Source organism: Malania oleifera, chromosome 1 (genome assembly GCF_029873635.1).
Source record: "Malania oleifera isolate guangnan ecotype guangnan chromosome 1, ASM2987363v1, whole genome shotgun sequence".
NCBI lineage: Eukaryota > Viridiplantae > Streptophyta > Magnoliopsida > Santalales > Ximeniaceae > Malania > Malania oleifera.
Genome location: NC_080417.1, coordinates 35,020,510 through 35,043,343, shown reverse-complemented (window position 1 = coordinate 35,043,343; position 22,834 = coordinate 35,020,510). Strand labels below are relative to the sequence as shown.

Below are 22,834 nucleotides of genomic sequence, written 5' to 3'. Positions count from 1 at the left end.
AATCAAATGCATACGTAGATAATAAAAATGGAACCTTTAACAAAATTATGAATAAAAAAAATAATTATATTAATACGAATAAAATTTATTGCTAAAATTACTTGAGAATTCAAACACTTAATTAAAATGAAATGCAACTAAAACAGTTTTTAAAAAAATCCAATCTTTCAATTAATAACTAAAACAATAAAAATAAACAATCTTAGTAAAAAAAAAAGAAAAAGAAAAAAAAAAAGAAAAGAAAAGAGAGAGAAAGAGAGAGAGTAGCTGCAGCAACAGAGGAGATGCTGCTGGCCGTGAAGGTCTGTTGCCGGCTGGAGAAGCTCGGGCTGCTGTTGTGTCATGGAGCCGTTGGTGTTGAAGGACTTCTCGGCCATGTGAGGGTGGAGCTGCTCTAGCCTGCTGTTGCGGTGGTGGCTTGTAGCTCTGCTGGCTGGCCATGGAGGCTGCTGGAGGAGATGCTGGAGATTCAACTGCTGCAGGGGCTGGGTGCTCGGGTGGCTGTCTGGTATGGAATAGAGGAGAATCTGGAGGATGGGCTAGAGAGTGGCAGCTGGGGGCTGTGAGGATCTGCTGCCGGCTGGAGAACCTGCTGGCAGAGAAGGGGACTAGTGGTTTGAACAGAGACCCAAGGGGAAAGATAGAAGAGAATAGAGAGCAGAGAAGAGAGGCAAGAATTGAAGGAGCAAAGGAGAAGAGGGAGCAGAGATTGGTGTGCTGGAGACATGCTTAAAGGAAAAAAAAAAAAGGGAAGAGGAGAATTTAAAGGGGAAAAAGAATACCTAGACCCAGCTAACCCAACCCGACCCGACCATGCATGGCCGGGTCACATTAAAACAAATATATATATATATTTATATATATTTTCAGTTTTTGTTCTTCACGTCTGTTTTGACCTTCCTGGAGCCCGTTTCTTACAAAACTCAAAAGATGAAAGTTTTATATAATCCTTTCCTCTTTCTCTAGAAATTTGAATCTTCTCGATCAAAGCTTGGATAGAAAAGTTATGCACAAAATACAAATAGGTGTCGGTATTGGCTCCCGGGACTTTTCCTGCGACAAAAAATTACCAAAAATTCATAAATTGTGCAATGAAACTCAAGAATACTAAATTCGACACTTTGTTAAAATATTAGACATAATTGGACATTTAATTAAAAATATAAGCCGTAAAGCCCGGGTTAAAGTGCCCAATTATGCAGTTTTGACGCGTAATCACACCCCCCAACTAACATTTTGCTAGTCTCTAGCAAATGACGTGAATGAATCTCAGGGCGGTGCCTACAACTTCAAATTCCAATGATCATGAAATCCATGCACATGCGACACAAGCATACCGTTTCACATACAAGAATATAACTGAATTTCACACATGCTCATTCATATTCGATGCACATTCTCCAAAGCACATCACTTATGCAAGTTTCATCATTTATATGTCATTTAAGTGTAGTATACTCACATGAAGTTAATCAGTGGCACATTCAGAGTTAATGCAGTCGTATAAGTCCGAGTATAAACAGGTAGACTCTCGAAGTGTGTGTGTGTGTGACTCAATACACTTAGGATACCAGTGGACACCTACAGAACGGTCACTTTGACTCGGCCTAACTGGTATATCCTCAAAAACACTCAAAAAGAAAAAAATGGGTTCGCTCATTATATGTGAGGAGGAGTGTTGCGATCAAACTTCCCACATAATAGAAGGAAGAACGGTAAATGTACGGAGTGGACTAGTCTGGAAAGGATCTAGCCTATCCAGATCAACTTATTCACAAACTTGTCGTGAGCACATCTGAGGCATTAACTGGTTGAAGAATCTTCATACGTAGAAAACATGTGTTGTGTCCTTGACTTTCTGTGATATTTCTGTGGAGCAGACATTAGTATTTCATTTCACACGCATTTTTATTTCTTATCGTTTCTTCTGCTCATTCTTTATTTTTCTGCCTTTTCTTGAACAATTAAGACAATCATTACACTTCGTTTGTTATCTTCATACCATCAGCGGGAATTGAGTTCAAATAGTGGTCCATGAACTAAGTCTGTCTTTAGGGGTGGATCAGCCTTCACATCTTGAGTAGGCTACAAGACCTAGGTTTCTACATCCCTACTAAAAGTCACCTCTAAGCTAACAAATCAAAAACAAAGACTAGTATACAAAGAATCATCCAGAAAAAAGAGAATTGAGTTCCATGAACTCTAATTTGATATTAACGCTCAAAAGGATGATATATAGCTCAAGGATATCTCACAAGGTGTCATAGTCGCCACGAATGTTCTCTCAATGCTCACAAGAAACCCTGAGTGCAATGAATCACGTGAGTGTGTATTCAACCTCGTGAGATGTCATGTAAATACAAAAAATTATATAACCAAATTAACACGAATGTACTACCAATTAATTATTCATGGAGTTATAAAATCATATAAAGAGAAACTACGCATAAATGACTCAAGTGTGTAGTTCTTAGGTTATATGCAGGTATGTGAAGGGTACAAGTCAATGTTAAAAATGGGATAATGCAGTGTAAATCTTTAGTGCTCCTCTTTCTTTCTCTCTTTCTTTTTGATTTTTGATTTTTCTTTTTTTTTTTTTAATATAACACTATTTTCCCAAGGCAAACCACATATGTTTAAAGCATGCAAACCACAAGGTAAATTCTCTTCCAACCTCCCAACTAGAATGTAGCATTGTCCCCAATGATGCAGGAGAATTGAAAGAATTTACCCGAGAGAGTATTTAAACGTAAAGCAAAACAACTCTAAAAATATAAATGAGAAAAAGAAGAAGTACCTGAACCACTTTGAAAAGAATATACTGCTAGAGAATAAGAAATAACAACTACAGAACAAAGGAAAACAATGAGAAAAATATAAATATAAATAAGAAAAAAAAACACAAAAAGGGAAAAGAAAAGAAAAGAAAAGAAAATGAACTATACTAAGTGGGATCAAGCAAATGTAGAGTAGATTCCTCAGGTGCAAAGTTAGAAATAAAAGCTTGAGACTTTGACCATTAACCTTAAAAATATTACCATTTTGAGGATTCAGAATCTCTACAGCACCATGAGGAAAAACAGTCTTCACCACAAAGGTTCACTCCACAGAGACCTTAACTTACCAGGAAACAAATGTAGGCGAGAGTTGTACAATAGCATCTGTTGGTTGGGCTCAAAAGTCTTACGCTGAATGTGTTTATCATGAAAGTTCTTCATTCTCTCCTTGGACAATTTAGAATTATTGTAGGCATCCATCCTCAGCTCGTCCAATTTAGATAACTGCAATTTTCTCACGCAACCAGCATCATCAATGTTAAAATTGCATTGTTTAATTGCCCAATACGCCTTATGTTCCAACTCTACAAGCAAATGGCAAGCCTTACCATACACTAATCTATATGGAGACATGCCTAAAATGGTTTTAAAAGCTGTTCTATAGGCCCACAAGCTATCAGACAATCTCAAAGACCAATCCTTCTTATTTGGGTTAACAGTTTTCTCAAGGATGTGTTTAATTTCCCTATTTGCTAATTCAGCTTGCCCGTTGGTTTGAGGATGGTAGGCAGTAGAGATTTTGTGATGGATACCATACTTCTTCAATAAGGCTGAAACATGTTTGTTGCAAAAGTGTGTGCCTTGATCACTGATTATGGCTTTAGGCATGCCAAACCTTGCAAAAATGTTTTCTTTCAAAAATTTTATAACCACTTGATGGTCATTAGTTCTGCAAGGGACTGCCTCAACCCACTTGGAAACATAATCAATGGCAAACAAAATGTATAAATAGCCAAAAGAAGAAGGAAATGGTCCCATGAAATCTATACCCCAACAATCAAAAATTTCAATCACTAGTATAGGTTGCAAGGGCATCATGTTTCTCCTAGTGATTCCCCCTAATTTTTGACAAGGTTCACAAGCTTTACAGAAACTCAAAGCATCCTTAAACATACTTGGCCAATAAACCCACTTTGAAGAACTTTAGCCACTGTTTTGTGGACGGAAAAATGCCCACCACAAGCTTCTGTGTGGCAAAAATTTAAAACACTAGAAATTTCATTGTTAGGCACACACTTTCTAATGATCTGATCTGAACAATATTTAAAGAGATAAGGATCATTGTAAAAGAAATTCTTAGCTTCAGCCTTCAACCTTCTTATGTCTTAAGCATTCCAACGAGGTGGAGTTTTCCCTATAACCAAGAAATTTACAATATCAGCATACCATGGTAAATATTCAACAGCAAATAATTGTTCATTAAGAAATTTATCAAAAATTAAAGAAAACTTCTCAAAAACTTCTGGTTGAAGCCGAGAAAAGTGATCTGCCACCACGTTCTCCACTCCTTTTTTATCTTTTATTGTGAGATCAAATTCCTGAAACAGAAGTATCCACCTTACCAGTCTTGGCTTAGTGTTTTTTTTTTACAATAGAAATTTCAGAGCTGCATGGTCAGTGAATATTATGACAGGAGAACCAAGAAGATAAGATCTAAACTTATCCAATGCAAATACTATAGCTAGCAATTCTTTTTCAGTGGTGGAATAGTTCTTTTGTGCTGCATTTAAAGTTTTACTAGCATAGTATATAACATACGGCAGTTTATCTCTTCGTTGTCCAAGAACAGCCCCCACAGAGAAGTCACTTGCATCACACATTAATTCAAAAGGAAGTGACCAGTCAGGAGATCGAATGATAGGTGCAGTGGTGAGACATGTTTTCAATTCATCGAAACCATTTTGACACTCTTGGGTCCATTCAAATTTAACATCATACATCAAAAGTTTACAAAGAGGTTTAGAAATAAAGCTAAATTTCCTTATGAATCTTCTATAAAAACCGGCATGCCCTAAAAATGATCTAACATCTTTCAAATTTTTAGGTGCAGGCAAATTTGAAATCAAGTCTATTTTAGCTTTATCCACTTCTATGCCTCGAGAGGATACAATGTGCCCCAAAACTATTCCTTGTTGGACCATAAAGTGACATTTTTCCTAATTTAACAACAATTATTTTCCTTCACATATTTTCAAAACAACCTGCAAATTAGACAAACATGCATCAAATGTTTTTCCAAAAACTAAAAAGTCATCCATGAATACCTCTACACTGTCCTCAATCAAGTTGCTAAAAATACTTAACATGCATCTTTGAAAAGTAGCTGGGGCATTGCATAGTCCAAATGGCATTCTCCAAAAGGCAAAAGTTCCAAAGGGACAAGTGAAGGTAGTCTTCTCTTGGTCCTCTGGACCTATTTCTATTTGATAATAACCGGAGAATCCATCTTAAAAACACTAATATTCATGCCCTGCCACTTTTTCTAAAACCTGATCAAGGAAAGGCAAAGGAAAATGATCCTTCCTAGAGGCAGCATTCAATTTCCTATAATCTACACACATCGTCCAACCTGTGGTCTCTCTAGTAGGCACCAATTCTCCCTTATCATTTTCTACAACGGTTATACCAGATTTTTTTGGGACAACTTGTATTGGACTAACCCATTTACTGTCAACAATTGGATATATGATGCCTATGTCTAACAATTTCAAAACTTCCTTTTTTACCACCTCTTTCATTATGGGGTTTAGTCTCCTTTGCATCTCTCTAGAGGGTTTCGAATCCTCTTCCAAATATATCCTATGTGTACAAATGAGAGGACTTATACCTTTAATGTCGGCAATGGACCAACCAATGGCTGATTTGTCTTGTGTCAAAATTCTCAACAACTTACTTTCTTGGTCAGGAGTCAACAATGCAGAAATCACCACTGGGAATGAGTTCTCTAGTCCAAGGTAGGCATATTTTAGTTCCGGCGGCAGTGGCTTCAATTCTAACACTGGTGCCTTCTCATCGGATGGCTGTGCTGGGGTTTGTATTACCGATAATGGTTCAAATTTAAGCTTCCATTGCATCTCAGTTGAGTCACCTACAACACAAAGCGAAGAAAAATGATCAGTGGACTCAGTTAAATCGAGGGAATCTTCTAATTCCTCCCACTGCTCATCACAATTATGGTTTAACTAAGGAGTGTCTACAATTAAAGATTCCAGTGAATTGACTTCTTGGATTTCTTCATGTTCTTGAGGTTGCCTGTGCAAATTGAAGATATTCAGTTCTAAAGTCATATTTCTAAAACTCAATTTTAAAACACCACTCCTACAATTGATTATGGCATTAGAAGTTGCTAAAAATGGTCTTCCCAAAATCACAGGTGGTGAAGAATTTGCACGGGATAACACTTTCATATCCAAGACCAAAAAATCCACAGGGTAGTAAAATTTATCCACTTGGACCAAGACGTCCTCAATGATACCCTTAGAAATTTTTATGGATCTATCAGCAAGTTGCAAGATAATGGATGTGATTTTCAATTCCCCTAGCCCCAATTGTTCATACACACTATAAGGTAGCAAATTAACCCCCGCACCTAAGTCTAGCAAGGCCTGCCCTATCTTAGAGTTTCCGATGACACATGAAATAGTAGGTGACCCAGGATCCTTGTACTTAGGTCGTGTGTGATTTTGAATAATGGCACTAACTTGCTCAGTGAGGAAGGCCTTTTTCTGTACATTCAGTTTGCGTTTTACAGTGCATAAATCCTTTAGAAATTTAGCATAAGCAGGAATTTGTTTTATAGCATCTAGAAGTGGAATGTTAATCCTAACTTGCTTAAATATTTCCAAGATTTCAACATGTTGTTTATCCTTGTGCAAAGAAATCAAACGTTGTGGAAATGGTGCAGGTATGGAACATGCATCATTATGTGAATTTAAAGCGTTCGACTCACCACTATCAAGAGCAGGATTAGCATTTTTACCTGAACTTCCTGCACTATGGGCAGGGTCACCCAAAACCTTACCATTCCTTAAAGTTGTAATAGCTTTCACTGATTTCACATTGCTCCCTTCACCTGAATGCTGAGATGATCGACTGTGCCCTTGTGGATTTGGCTGGGGTTGAGCTGGAAACTTTCCTTCCTCCTGGTTACTCAAAGTGGTGGTTACTTTAGTGAGAGTCCCTCTGATGTCATTGATAGCCTGGGAGTTTTGGTTGTTGATCATGCTCTGACTATGCATAAACTATTGCAAGCTAACAATTAGCTATTGTATGGAGTCTTCCACTCCTCTTCTTTGCATTTGGGGGGGCTGATTTGGAAAATGAGGTGGCCCCAAGCCTTGGCTAGCTGCTGCATAAGGATTATACTGACTTGGTCCCTGCGTAGATGGTGCCACTTGGTCATTTTCCAACTAAGATTTGTATGATTTCTCCAACCTGCATTATATGTATTAGAATAAGGTCCAGAAGAATTCTTAGAAAGCATATGCACTGGGCTAGATTGATCAAGCAAAACTTCCTTAAAAGCAGGAATAGTTGGACATGCATCAGCCACATGCCCTGGATCCTCACATATGCTGCATTTTCAGAAGATGATGTAAAACGTGCATTTCATTTACCTTCTTAAGTTCAATGGACTCTAACCTTTTAGACATCAATGCAAGCCTAGCATTCTAATCATCAACTTCTTTCAATTGATACTTACCACCCCCACCAATGCATTTTTGCTTTTCAGATCTATCATACACATCAGAGATATCCCAAGATTAGGCATTTTCAGCCAAGTAATCAAAATAATCAAAAGCTTCTTCAGGCCCTTTATTGAAAAACTCGCCATTGCACATTGTTTCTACAAATTGCCTCATCTTTGGTTGCAATCCCTCATAGTAAAAACTGATGACCCTCCAATTTTCATACCCATGGTGAGGACATACATTTAAGAGATCTTTGAAACGTTCCCAACACTGATAAAATGTCTCCACATCCTTTTGGAAAAAATTCATGATTTGTCTTTTCAAAGCGTTAGTTCTTTGCATGGGAAAAAATTTCTTTAAAAACTCCATTTGCATTTCTTGCCAAGTCCTAATGGATCTTGGTCTTAAGGAATTCAACCAGGTTTTTGCTTTGTCTTTTAAAGAAAATGGGAACAATTTCAATCTTATTACCTCCTCAGTGCATGTTCTATCCATGAATGTGGAACAAACTTCTTCAAACTCTTTAATATGCAAATATGGGTTTTCAAATTCAATGCCATGAAAATGAGGTAACAATGGAATCATCCCAGTTTTAAAATTAAAAGCATTTGCATTCAAAGGTAGAATAATGCAGGATGGGGTGCTGGTCCTAACAGGTTACAAATATTCTCTGAGTGTCCTATTAGGGTTCTCCATATCATGAGGTTCATTTTCAGCCATGATGCTACGCGTGTCAGATGGTGATTCAAGTAAAACAGGTTCACTCGATGATGAGATGGATGAGTCTGTCCTGACTAGTCTAAATGTGTTATCTCTGGCCCAACCAGTCATACAACTCGGTATAAATGCAATAAAGGCAAACAGGTCAAAGGAGACGAAGTAGATATCACCTAGGCTGTGAAGACGTTCACAGCTCTAAAACACCTCTCTGAAATTAGAGAAACACTTTGATGACACCAATTAGTCCCCGGCAACGGTGCCAAAAACTTGACTCGTTCTGAGTTGTGCTTCCAAGTGCAGAAGTGTCAAGTTGTATCAAGGATAAGTCCAGGATCATATTCCACAGGGACCACTGAGTATCAAAGTATTTATGCAAGTTAAGTGAAATCCTGTTACTGAAAAATAGGGTTTGAACATCTTTTTGGTCTTTTACGATTTTGAAAACAATAAACAAAGTGAGAGAAGTTTGAGTAAACTATCAAAATGAAAATGAAATTTTATCAATTCTCCAAAAATGTAAATCTAATAACGCAACCAAAACTAAACAGATTAACTGAAACAATTTTACCAAACACTCGGGTTACGGGGTCAACGTCTGTTTGCTTCCACCGTTTACTAATTTCCTAGGCCTTACATCTTTTCTTGTTAATCCAATCAAGGCATTAATAAGATGAAATTTTATTACTAACGATCAAGTAAATTGGCCACATCCAAACGGAAGAAAATAAAAACTCTTATTACGCATCAACCGAATTTTATGTAAAAATAAGTTGATTAAAATCCTAGATTAAATCAAGGTTTTGATGTGTCTAACGTCAACAACAAAACAAGAAGCAAAAGCGAGCAATTTATCAACGATTCCTTCAATTTTCGGTTTTAACCAAATAAAAGTTTGACAATGATATCATAGGATAACTAATAAACCATGGAACGCAAACGACATCGACCCACAACCTGAGTTACCGAACTTAACCACTCATGCTTGCAATAAAAAAAAATGGAAATCCTACGTCTAATCAAGCAAGTATCAAACACACGTTAACTAAAGACAATAACTTTGAACACGAAATTAAAACACGCACCAATAAAAACTCAATCAAACACATACGTAGACAATAAAAACCGAACCTTTAACAAAATTATGAATAAAAAAATAATTAAATTAATACGAATAAAATTTATTGCTAAAATTACTTGAGAATTCAAATACTTAATTAAAATAAAATGCAACTAAAACAGTTTTTTAAAAAAATCCAATCTTTCAATTAATAACTAAAACAATAAAAATAAAAAATATTAGTAAAAAGAAAAAGAAAAAGAAAAAGAAAAGAAAAGAAAAGAAAAGAGAGAGAGTAGCTGTAGCAGCAGAGGAGATGCTGCTGGCCGTGAAGGTCTGCTGCCGGCTAGAGAACCTCGGGTTGCTGTTGTGTCATGGAGTTGTTGGTGTTGAAGGACTTCTCGGCCATGTGAGGGTGGAGCTGCTCTGGCTTGCTATTGCGGTGGCGGCTTGTAGCTCTGCTGGCTGGCCGTGGAGGCTGCTGGAAGAGATGCTGGAGATTCAATTGCTGCAGGGGCTGGGTGCTCGGGTGGGCTGTCTGGTATGGAATAGAGAAGAATCTGGAGGATGGGCTGGAGAGTGGCAGCTGGGGGCCGTGGGGATCTGCTGCCGGCTGGAGAACCTGCTGGCAGAGAAGGGGGCTGGTGGTTTGAACAGAGACCCAAGGGGAAAGATAGAAGAGAATAGAGGGCAGAGAAGAGAGGCAAGAATTGAAGGAGCAAAGGAGAAGAGGGAGCAGAGATTGGTGTGCTAAAGACACGCTCAAAGAAAAAAAAACGAGAAGAGGAGAATTTAAAGGGGAAAAAGAATACCTAGACCCGGCTAACCCAACCCGACTCGGCCATGCATGGCCAGGTCACATCAAAACAAATATATATATATATATATATATATTTATATATTTTCAGTTTTTGTTCTTCACGAACACGGTCTGTTTTGACCTTTCTGGAGCCTGTTTCTCACAAAACTCAAAAGGTAAAAGTTGTAGATAATTTTTTTCTCTTTCTCTAGAAATTTGAATCTTTTTTATTGGAGCTTGGATGGAAAAGTTATGCCCAAAATACGAATAGGTGTCGGTATTGGCTCCCGGGACTTTTCCTGCGACAAAAAATTACCAAAAATTCATAAATTGTGCAATGAAACTCAAGAATACTAAATTCGAGACTTTGTTAAAATATTAGATATAATTGGACATTTAATTAAAAATATAAGCCGTAAAGCCGGGGTTAAAATCCCCAATTACGCAGTTTTGACGTGTAATTAGTTACTAATCAAAATACTTCTATTATACATAGGTATATTCCTTGTTTCTGTAAATCTATACATACGTAGAAGTAATTGAAAATGTTCCCTGTGGATATTTGTGTGTCATGACTTACACCCTCATGACAGGGTTGTGCAGCCCGTAGGCGGGATTTACCCTGGCTGGCCAACCAGGAATAAATCATTATACTCCATCGGTCGATCTGCCCACCTCAACCCATATCTAGATGGGAAGCCTAATCTCTTCAAGGGCCTAGGTGATCGACCTTGCCACATATTATCTAAATAGGTGGTTGCACTCATAACGTAACATAATATCTATAGCAACGGTACCGTGCTCTGTAACTGCATAGTCCAACAGGGTCTGATACCATATATTGTATTTCTATATACAACTATCTGATTTGCCATGATTCTGAAATAATCATAATAACCATGATGCTGCATAAACTGTAATGTAAATCTGAGAACTGCATAATCATAATGATGAAACTGTATAATCATAATACTCATATTCGTATAATTATGGTACTGAGATTCATAAAATCATGGTACTGAAATATCGTAAAACATATCTTCGTATTATATTCATATTCACAAGCCACACAATACTTTAATACATAATTTTCATCATTTAATAAACTGTATAATATTTTAAAAATACCTAACATAGCATATTTTCTTTACCTGACTACTTGAAAGCCCATATGGAATACTAGTCTAATACCCGCAGGGCCTCCTACAAAACATCCTGAAAACAATATTTGCTAGAATATAATATCAGTATTTCATCGCCTACATCATTTCTTATAACTACCATAAGGTCAAAAATAAGCTAAAAGGCCTTACCCTGAATTTAGGATGAAATCCAACTTCGTTTCCCCAACGATCCGTTCCAGCAGACTTGTAAAGAACTTCGCCAAGTGCATCGTGGTTGCCTCAAATCTTCGATCCGGTGACTGGAGGGGCCAAAATAGAAGAGAGAAGGGAGAGAGAGACGTAGGAGAGAGAGAGAGAGAGAGAGAGAGAGAGAGAGAGGAGCGTCAAAAGTGAATAAAAATCCAGTTTTAGCTATTTATAGGGCCAGATTCGTCAACGAGACACGTCACCTCGTCGACGAGTCCTTCATTAAATTCGTCGATGAAACCCTATATTTGTCGATGAAATTCAAAGCAACCAAAAAAACTCGCTCGGTATTTTCTCATAGACGAAGCCCTGTATTCGTCGATGAAACCCTTCAGACCTTCGTCGACGAAACCCTGTGTTCGTCGACAAAGCTTGGCAATTTCCTTGAAATTATTATATTCTCCAAAATGTAATGTCGTCAACGAACGTAGAGCGTTCGTCGATGAAGTCTACGGCCTCCTTCTGTTTCTATATCTATTTTCTCTCCCTCTTTATTATTAAAATGCTATTATTCTTCGGGTCACTACATCTCTAGTACCCTTATATATTACCTCTAACCTATCCCATATCTTCTTAGCAGATGAACATGTCATAACTCCATTAAATTCATTTACATCAAGACCACAATACAACTTATTCATAGCAGTGGCATTCAAACTAACAACTTTCATATCATCATCATTATATTCTTCCTCAGTTTTAGGAACTCTAGTTCTACCCTCAGTTTTCATAGGAACATAATTACCCCTAGAAACAACTCTCCACACCTTCCACTCAATGTTCTGAAGATAGATGTGCATCCTCTGTTTCTAGAAGGTGTAATTAACACCACTGAAAATCGGAGGGCGTGTGGAAGAGGGTCCCTTAGAGAAAAGGGTTATAGTGCTATGAGCCATCTAGATCTTCTGCAAACTAACTATTAAGTTTAAGCTACTAGGTTCTAATACCAATTGTTAGCTTTACTGTAATCCCAAAAGGGGGGTGAATTGGTATTTTAAAATTTATCCCCTAGGTCAATCCACTAACAGCATTATTACAAAAGCCTAAGGTCAATTTAATGCGAATAAAATAAATTAATATATATTTTTAGTGAAAATTAAACTACACTAGATATTTAACCAAGCATGCACAATAAAGCAGTAAAAAGGACAATATCAAAAATGTTATCGAGGTTCAGCAAGCTGCCTACGTCCCCGCCTTGGCTAACAAGCACAAGGATTACACTATAAACTCACTTAGCAGGTGCAGTGGCACCTAAAACAATCAGGTCAATTAGCATAGGGCTAACCTCAACCTTTACATACAATCCTTCCCGGGCTGGATTACCGTCCCCTCCAACCATGCCTAGAATACAACAGTATTTCTCAATAATAAACTGAGTACAGTGATTATGCTTCTCAATCAAGGAAATATGTACCAAATGTAATCAATCAACCACAAATCAACAATATAGAAAATTGTAAGCTCGATGATGTGATTTTGTGCAAGCAAACACTCAGCAAAGTATAATCTCAAATATGCTCAAGAGTGTTCTAACAAGCTATTTCTTTGTAACAAAATACAACAAATCTCAATAATATTTTAGGGTTTCAAATATGCTGATCAAATATTCAAACTAACTCAAAATATTTTCCTCAATGAAATAAGCACAAGAGTTTTTTGAAAAATATAGCTTGTAAAATACATTGCATATAAAAATTATAGCTATAGGAATCTTGCTATAACAATGTAAAGATCCTCAAGCTACTGAGTTTTCCTAACACAAGATTTATCAAATTTAAATCTGTGGGTTAACTCTTTGCTTAACTCTCCAAAATCAATAACAATCAACAACCAAAATATAAAGAGTATTAAGCAATCTATAACAAAGCAATAACACAATAAGAACTCTCACAATACTAAGATTGATCAAAGGAATGAGTTTATAAAAGGATTTGAATTAGAATGGGCAAAATAAGTTTTTTGAGTTTGAGAGGATTTCTTGCTAATGATTTCTCTAATCACCTGCTAATCTTCACAAATGAGGCCTTTTATATAGAAGTAGCCCAAATTATAACCGTTAAGGACTCATAGGGCATTATTACAATTATTTTAAAACCATTTATAAAAAATAACCTCGTTTAACCGTGCTTAACCGAGGTAAAAATAAAACAACCTGAGAGTTTTCGAGTGGCTGAACCACGATTCAGTCACTTGAACAAAGACAATGAAAAGTTACTTTTTGAAGTTTGGTCGCCTGAGAAAGGGTTCAGTTTGTTGAACTGAGGCGATTTCCATTCTATCCGCGTTTCAGTCATCTTATCTAGAGTTCGATTAACCGAACTCATGTGTTTGGTTGCTAGAGGCCATTTTGACCTTGAAGTTTAGGCTACCGAGTTGGTGGGGAAAGGTCAGATCAGCGGTTCGGTTGACCGTGGACGGTATGTGCATTTTAGTTCAGTTTGCCGAACTCAAGTCAATATGTTGAACGGTCCATGATTCGGGCGCCCGAGGTGTTTTGAACACATTAGGTTCGGTTGCCTGACCTCTCACAATTTTGCCTATTTAGTCCAATTTATTTCAATTCTATTCCCTGATAATGTAAGTGATTATGGGGACTATTTTGTGCATTTGTGTAGGGACCTAAGGTCTTTCTAAGGCCTATGAGCTTACAACAAACCTATATGCATGATATGCAAAGATTATTATAGACTTTTTTCCTATTATTACTATTACAAACCCGAATTGAATAATAATATAAATTATAACATAAAATAATCTTTAGCGTCTTTAGGCTTTACTTCATGAGCCATCAATTTATCTGCTAATATAAGCCTGCACACAAACTAGATAGTCATCAAATACTTGAGTATTTGTCATTATCAAAACCGGGTATGACCTATGAGGTCAACAGTATTAGTGATGCTTTTAGGTTCGTTACTAATAGTACAAATATTAGCAATGGTGTCACTAATACTGCATTTTTAGTGACGAAATTAAAAACGTTCTAATACTTTCGTCACTAAAACCTAATTTTTTATATTGAGTATAATCATATATATAGGCATATGCATGTATTTATATAGGATGGTGCATGGATGATGTATTTGCATGGACAAAATGATGCATAGATTTGTATGAATGTGGGTATCACATAAGTACATTTATATGTGCATGTATGGTCATATGCATGTGCATGAATGTCTGGATGCATGGCATATGTATTTTTATGCATGATTGTATGATTGGGTGCATGTGCATATATGCATGGATATTACATAGAGGAGTAAGAGCATTAGGTCATGCATATGAGTTCATAGAGGTGAGTTATTATGTAATGTATGCATGACCGTCAAATGAGTATGGATGCATACATGACTGTGTATGTCATTTTGTACTTATATGGTTTGCATGAACATAGAGGTATGAATGTGTATGCATGTAGGGTGAGCATATGGGTGGTTTACACATATTTAAAGGTGTTTGTGTTGTCTATTATACTGACTTTTTGTTGTGGTATGTACAAAAGGTTTGCATAGGTGTTAAAAAATTAACAATAGTCTTATTGTTATTGTTGCAGCGAAAAGCTTAAAATAGATGTTTAATTTGTTAGTTTTGATCTTTTGTGTTGTAAAACTCCTATATCTTTTGCATGTCCACGTGTATGCGAGTGTAATTCCCTAGTAATTGAAAGATACATAAGAGATGTGGAAATGTCATATCTTGTACATATACGAGGGGATAGTTCTTAGGCACCCTTTGCACTATGCTATTATTTCCTTTGTTTTCATGAAAAGACCATTAAATACTTTGACAATGGAGTTTAAGTATTGACTAATTGAATTCAAAGGTAATCATAAGTTAATCGAATATTGTTTGTTAGTACAGGTGCATAGGGGTTGCTGATATCGTCCCCTAACATAACTCCACTCCCAACCCTATGTTATACTAAGACTACATACTTCCTTGACCTAGCTTTAGCTTAGTGACAAAAAAATTGTAGTAATTAGATGATCTAACCAAACCTGGGAAATAACAAGTTAGTGTAAACTCTATTAAACTTTTTAAGACCTTTAATAACAATCAAACACTCTCAGTTTTCCATTCGAGTCAAGGCGATTCCATCCAACCCCAGTTTGGGATGTGTTGACAAGTAGCTCGCATGTCTCTTAGTTTGCATGTGCATGTGCTTGTGGGTGTATGTGTCCCCTACAATGGAAATCAAACTATTCAAGACTATATAGTCCTCACTTAAAGTTTGAAGGGGAGAAATCTAGTGGGACCCCCTTTTTTAGAGGTCTCATTAGACAATTAGATGATTCTAATTAATAAAACACTTAATTAATCTAATGATAGTAATCTAAGGAGGGACACTCGTGACTCTTCAAATTTCCTAGGGGGGATGAAGCTTATATCCTTCAACAAACTTCCAAATAGGGCATGAGTGGATTCAATAATTAATGGATGATAATTCAACAAATTAAAAATTAAGCAGCATGAGAATTTCAAAAACTAATCTAACAATGGAAATCTAGCAAGAGGGGCACTTGCATCTCTTTAGATTTCCAAGGTGAGGTGAAAATCTTGTCCTTGAAAGGACTTTCAAATGGGGTAGGAGTGAAGTTAATATTTAAAGGCTAGTAATCTAAATTAAAGGGAGTTAATTGCATATCATGCCGTTCAACTTAAGATACTGCGTGGTCAATTTGGTACCATCATAAGATGAATGTGTAGGCGGGTTTCGTACATTTCTTTTCCGTAACCACACTCTTGAACTTGGTTCTTGTATAGTAGAGCTTGACTATCTGTTTCTTCGGACTTAGGTATAAGTTAGAGACCGATAAACTAATAATAATTAATTAAGTACTATAACCTCATCTAGGATAAAGTGAGTTGGCGGTGGCTCCATGGACATACATTTGCCCATTTCTCAACCTCATTCACCACCTAGTTGAGGCGACTCAAAGATTCACCCCCTCATATTAGAGGTGACCCTTCGGGACATTGCGACAACTATGTGTCAACCCTTGATTATCTTGACATTTTCAAGGTACAATGTGGTGTTAACTCATCTGCCAAGGCAATATCATGAAATGGCTTGTCATGGGTTATATTGTGGCATTTGAATGGGCATGCTATGTTGCTAAGGAGGGAGCATTATATAGGTACTGACTTGCTTATTCAATATGGTCTGAGATGAACATAGTTAGGGTCGTGGTCTTTGATAGAGTTACTACGTGGTTGGTTCCAATTGGCATGCATGGATGGTTAACTCGGGAATACTCAAAGGGCCTCCTTGATGTATGACGCTCACTCATTTTGGGATATGTCATGGCTAAAGTGATGTCATGCCTAACACAAGATGTTGACTCGTATGTTATGTGTAGTGTCAATCACAAAGGCTTACTTTCATCACAATGTCAACCAAAGCTGTGAGAACTTAAACCTTTTGACACAGAGCTACTTTTAATTTTATTGTCTTTTTAAGGAATCTAAAACAAGTTACATCCCTTAACCCTCTATTTTTGTTACAAAATATTCCCTTAAAATTTTCAAAAGGGTTTCTTGTCCCTTTACCGTCAATTAAACCAAAAACCAATGGCATGACACTAATATGTTAGGTTGAACAATTTTATTGATAGTAAAAAATGGTTGAAAGAATTTTATTATCACTTCTAATTATTCACAGGAAAATTGTGGATGGTGCTGTTAAGAGTAATATACAAAGCTATATACAACCCAAGAAAGATTAAGGAAAAGAAACAATAACTATCATCTTTGCTGCCAAGAGCTAAACACAGAAACATCCAACTAGCGAAAAAAAAAATCCTAATTAAATAAATAAAGCCAACAGAGGCCAGGGTTCAATGCTAGCAAATTATACAGTATCAAAATTTGAATGTGGATGCATGAAAATGTAATAAGTTAGAGTCATCAAGCTGCTTCTCAAGTCTTGCAATGTTCCATATTTCCTGCTGCAGTCTCTGCTTTTGAATTGATCTCGCACGGCTTCTGCTCATTACTTCCGTCAACATTTGTTCGACACTATTTGGCTCAGCTTCCATTCTGGGGATTCCCATATTACCAGAGATATTATAATTAGCAGCATAAGAACAACTGCTATTATTATGAATACCATCGTCGAAGGGTGCTTCTCCGAGTGGCTCATGATGATAGGAGGGCGCAAAAAATTGATCGTTAGGCCCTTTACGATCATCAATAATAGTGGGTGCCGTGAGGACATCCCCTGGGATATCATCAAAATTATGATCCAGTATTGAATCATCAAAATCAAAATCAAAATCAAACGCATCGACAAAACTATCATCCAGTATTGTATCATTAGCAGAAGTACTCGCGGTGCCATGGTCGGTAATGGCTGAAGCAGTACTCGCGGTGCCATAGTCGGTAATGGCTGAAGCATTGGTTGGTTCATTCGGTTCCATTTGTTTCATCTCATCGTCTTCCTGATCATCCTCCTCCTCGGTCCTACCACTTGTTCTACCCCCTTTCTCATAAATCTTGCATAAAACCCAGTCATCCAACTGTATAACAATAATAATGCATTAATATATATAATAGACTACGTAAAGGGCTTGAATTATTTTTCTCTTAATGAAAAAATGAGAGGTTCCCCGAAATAGCTAAAAATTGCTATAATAATTTTATTTTTTTTTTTATCTACAACAAATATAGTAAGCTTTTTTTCATCAAGGTTTTTTTTCTAAAGTTCCTTTCAACCCATATAAGATTTTATAAAAGAATTATTATAAGATAGAAGAGTATAATAATGACAAAACATACCCTCGTGTCATTTGAATGCCTTTCGATTTTGTTGGTCAGTTCATCATTAATCCTATATTCGTGCATTACCCAATTAGTTTTATTGCCCTTGGGAGGTTTTCCCTCATAGAAGACCAAAACTTTCCTATACCCAACCGTTGCACCATCATGATGGATTGGTTTGTCAGCTCCAGTAGCCTTCCAGTATCCATCCCCTGTCCCTCGATTCGGCAAGCGCCCATTTCGATACTTCCTATCTCGAGGCGTGAAAAAAAAGCATTCCTTCTCTCTATTGTTCTTAGACCTCTCTACATATATATATATATATATATATATATATATATATGTATGTCCATGAAAACCCGATTAAGTATATATAACTCAAAAGCAATTTAATGAATTAATAACAATTGACTAGAAGAGTATATAAGAAGAAGAAACTTTTGAAATATACAAACATATATAGTACCAGCGAGGTAGGCAGGGTTGTGTTGGTAGAGAGTGACTTCAAGAATTTTGTTGGGAGGCAAAGGACCGCCAACAACTTTCTTAATGAGGTAATGCACAATGAGTTCATGATCAAGAGGGGAGAAGCGATAGCCGGGAGGAAACGAGTCCAGGTACTCGTCCACACTACTGAAAGAGATCTACGTATTTCATATACTTTAACAATTATTATTGGGAAGATATATTGGTGATATTTAAGAATATCAAATTTTATTAAACTAATAATTCATATCTTAAAAAAAATCTTAAAACATTCTAAATTTTTTTTCTTCACTCAAATAAACTATTGGAAATAAAAAATAATTTTTTCTCGCGAAAAGTAAGGACAGTCACTAATATAGATACTATCAAGAAAAAACAGTGGAGCAATTAATGAAGAATCATTATTAATTATGCATGGGCAAAAGTTGGGGCACTGTTAGTTCGTCTAAATTTACTTATACCATATCATCGTATTCAGTATGCTTCTTGTTGATGCTGCCATCAGACTTTTCCCTTTTCTTATAAATTTTGCATAAAACCCAGTCATTCAACTGCACCCAAAAGAACAAAAAATCAATCAGACAATTAAGATTCACAGGAAGATAAATTTTCACCCATTTTTTTCTTAAAAAAGTTATTTTCATCGTATACCTGCATCTCATTCTGAGCCCTCCTTGTGTCGGGTGTGGTGTGATTGACCCGATACTCATACATTACCCAATTGGTTTTGATTCCCTTGGGGGCTTTTCCCTCGTAAAAGACTAGAACTTTCTTGAAACCCACCACTATATCGCCATGTCTAATGAGTTTATCGATTCCAGTAGCCTTCCAATAACCATCATTTGTTGAGCGGCTCGAGCGATTCCCTTTTTGATACTTCATTTTTCTTGGCGTGAAAAAATAGTACTCTTTAGTCCCGTCATCCATATATCTCTCTGTGTGCGTAGTGTTCATGTAAATTAATCCAAAAGATAGAATGAAAAAAAGAAAAAGAATTATTTAATCAAGAAAAGAACCAAAGAACATTCAAGAAGAGTATCTTATATAATTCTTGCATAGATATATATACAAACACATGTAGGGTGCATACGTACCAACGAGATGGGCGGGGTTGTATTGATAGAGAGTGACTTCGACAATCTTGTTAGGTGGCAAGGGTTGTCCGATGAGTTTTTTAAGGAGATAATCCACAATGAGCTCATCGTCACGGGGAATGAAGCGATAGCCGGGAGGGAACGAGCATAGGTACTCCTTTACACCATTGGAAATGTGTTGAGAATTGACGTCGTTGCGGTTGCAGATGACCTCCATATTGGGAAGTTAGTATGCAATTAGAAATGCATCTCTAGGAACTTGGAGATGCCTACTTATGCTTACATTATTTGGATCTGATCAGAACTCTACATCTTCCCTTCTCTTTCTCTTTCTCTTAGCAAATTGATTTGAAAAGATAGAAGTTAGTCAAAGAAAATATCAAGAGAATAAATAGAGCAGTAGTTAATTAAAAGTACAAATTTTAAGTAAGGGGTTCTATGCTGATAAACTTATCTAAAAGTTTAATTGGATTTGAACTTAAATTTTGAATTGGGAATAATCTTAATTTTTGAGGATAATAATATTTATCAAGGAATAACAAGCATATCAATAAAATAAAGATTTACTACTGCCCATGAACATTTTTGATTGATATATAGTTCACTTGCACGACAATACATTTCTCATTTTATATCAATTTTTCCCACTCCTTCCTAATACTTTAAAGATTTACTACTGCCAACCCCCCCCCCCCCCCCCCACCCCCCTCCGCCGGGGAGAACATCGGATATTTTGCTCCTGCCCGAGTAAACTACCCGTTAATTCCAGCCACTATATTGTCCACGTGTTCGCAGAATGATGGCTCCGCGCTTTCCGGGCAGCGGCCCGACTAAGGCGGCGTGTTAGATTGGCCCCCGATTTAGTCAAAATTCAACACCTAAATATTCTCAAATCTCAAATAAAAAAAATACACATAATTTTTTTTAATAATAATTTTTTTTCTAAAAAGCAGCAATATTATTAATTTCAAATCTTAAATTTAGATAAAATTTAATTAATTTTATACTGTATTTAATTTAAATATAAATTTAAATTTTAAAATTTATGTTTTCAATTACAAGATTCGTTATTTTTGAAGTTTTGAAAAATTTATTTTATTAATAAATTGCCATTCAAAGGAAATAATATTTGTAAATTTAAAGAGCACATAAAGCCTTACAATTTAATTGATTTATAAAAATAAAATGCAATATAAAATACTCATGTATATCATTTTTTATTTTCTGCATCCACGTAACTCCCCCAAGACATTCACAGATTAAAAGTCAAACCGAGCAAAAAGAAAAACTAAGATAATACCAGCAGCCTTATTTAGGTAACCAATTCAATTATAAATTCTAAAAAGTAAAACATTGGTCATGCCATAAAGCAGGCAGTTTAATTATAACAATAATAATGTATTATTATATGTGTGTGTGTGTGTGTATATATATATATATATATATATATATATATATATATATGTATATGTTTAATAGACTTTGTAAAGGGCTTGAATTATTTTTCTCTTAATGAAATAATGAGAGGTTACAAATTTAGTAACCTTTTTTTCATCAATGATTTTTTTGAAAGTTCCTTTTCATCCATATAAGATTTTGTAAAAGAACTATTATAAAATAGAAGAGTATAATAATCACAAAACATACCCTTGTGTCATTTGGATGCTTTTCGATTTTGTTCATGGGTCCATCATTAATCTTATATTCGTGCATTTACCCAGTTAGTTTTATTGTCCATGGGAGGGTTTCCCTCATAGTACACCAAAACTTTCCTATACCCCACTTTCCTATCCATCCCCTGTCCCTCGATTCAGCAAGCACCCATTTTGATACTTCCTATCTCGAGGCGTGAGAAAAAAAAAAACATTCCTTCTCTCTACTGTTCTTATACCTCTCTGCAAACATATATGTCCATGGAAACCCAATTAAGTATGCATCTATATATATAATTCAAAAGCAATTTAATGAACTAATAACAAATGACTAGAAGAGTATACAGGAAGAAGAAACTTTTGAAATATACAAACATATATATTACCAGTGAGGTGGGCAGGGTTGTGTTGATAGAGAGTGACTTCAAGAATTTTATTGGGAGGCAAAGGACTGCCAGCAACTTTCTTAATGAGATAATGCACAATGAGTTCATGATCAAGACGGGAGAAGCGACAGCTGAGAGGAAATGAGTCCAGGTACTCGTTCACAATACGAAAAGAGATCTACATATTTCGTATGCTTTGACAATTATCATTGGGAAGCTATATTGGTGAGCCATATATGAAATCTCTTTTTATAATTCAAATTCAAATTTTTCTTATTAATCTAATCTTTATTCGTGCACCCATTCAAAATTTAACTTTTAAATAAGTTTGCTTCATTCACAAGCCCTCCCCCTTTTATCTCTCTATATTGGTAGCCATATATGAAATCTCCTTTTATTATTAAAATTCAAATCTTTCTCATTAATCTAATCTTTATCGGTGCACCCATTCAAAATTTAACTTTTAAATAAGTTTATTTTATTCACAAGCCCTCCCTTTATATCTCTATGCTCTTTCTAATCCAGATCATCAACTTTCAATAAAATCAAGTATGTTTTTAGAATGACAAATTCTTAAATATTTCGAAAAAGACTTTCTTAAATATGGACATACACTACGAAGAAAAAAAAATTCCCAAATAAGAATATGTATATTTAAATTTTTATAATATTTTAGAAAAAAAAATCTTAATCAAATAACCTACTAGGAAAAAATCAATAACTTTTTCCAGTAAAATAAGGGCAATCCCACGTACTTGAAGAAAACAAAAATTTTTGATAAAATTTTTATCAGTTTATTTTATATACATGTGGATCTCTTTTTTTATTTTTTTTATTTTATTTTTTTCAGTATGTTAATCTTATATCTTCTGAAAATAGTAAATTCTAATTAAAAAAATCCAAAGAGTAGTTATTATTGTGCATGAAATATCCCTAAAAACAGAAATATATTCTTTTGGTTTTATTATTATTATTAT

General features: G+C 35.8%; 2 protein-coding genes, 1 non-coding gene and 1 pseudogene across 3 annotated transcripts; 1 reads left to right on the top strand and 3 right to left on the bottom strand.

Moving 5' to 3' along the window:
• Positions 1–880: 880 nt before the first annotated feature.
• On the bottom strand, positions 881–7,060 carry LOC131157313 (uncharacterized; annotated as a pseudogene).
• A 688-nt stretch (positions 7,061–7,748) lies between these two features.
• LOC131147422 (small nucleolar RNA R71) lies at positions 7,749–7,856 on the top strand. The gene has a single exon (XR_009134803.1). It is a non-coding gene; the product is annotated as a small nucleolar RNA R71 (small nucleolar RNA).
• Positions 7,857–17,209: 9,353 nt separating this feature from the next.
• LOC131163909 (uncharacterized) lies at positions 17,210–18,424 on the bottom strand. The gene is made up of 2 exons (XM_058120737.1): positions 18,258–18,424; positions 17,210–17,998 (listed from the first exon to the last, which is right to left on the bottom strand). Exons 1-2 carry the CDS (start codon positions 18,321–18,323, stop codon positions 17,342–17,344), a joined length of 723 nt encoding a protein of 240 aa, XP_057976720.1. The 5' UTR covers positions 18,324–18,424; the 3' UTR covers positions 17,210–17,341.
• Positions 18,323–20,146, bottom strand: LOC131157248 (NAC transcription factor 32-like). The gene is made up of 5 exons (XM_058111279.1): positions 19,820–20,146; positions 19,377–19,660; positions 19,187–19,276; positions 18,706–18,883; positions 18,323–18,489 (listed from the first exon to the last, which is right to left on the bottom strand). The coding sequence occupies exons 1-5, from the start codon at positions 20,034–20,036 to the stop codon at positions 18,323–18,325; spliced, it is 936 nt and encodes a 311-aa protein (XP_057967262.1). The 5' UTR covers positions 20,037–20,146.
• Positions 20,147–22,834: the final 2,688 nt, after the last annotated feature.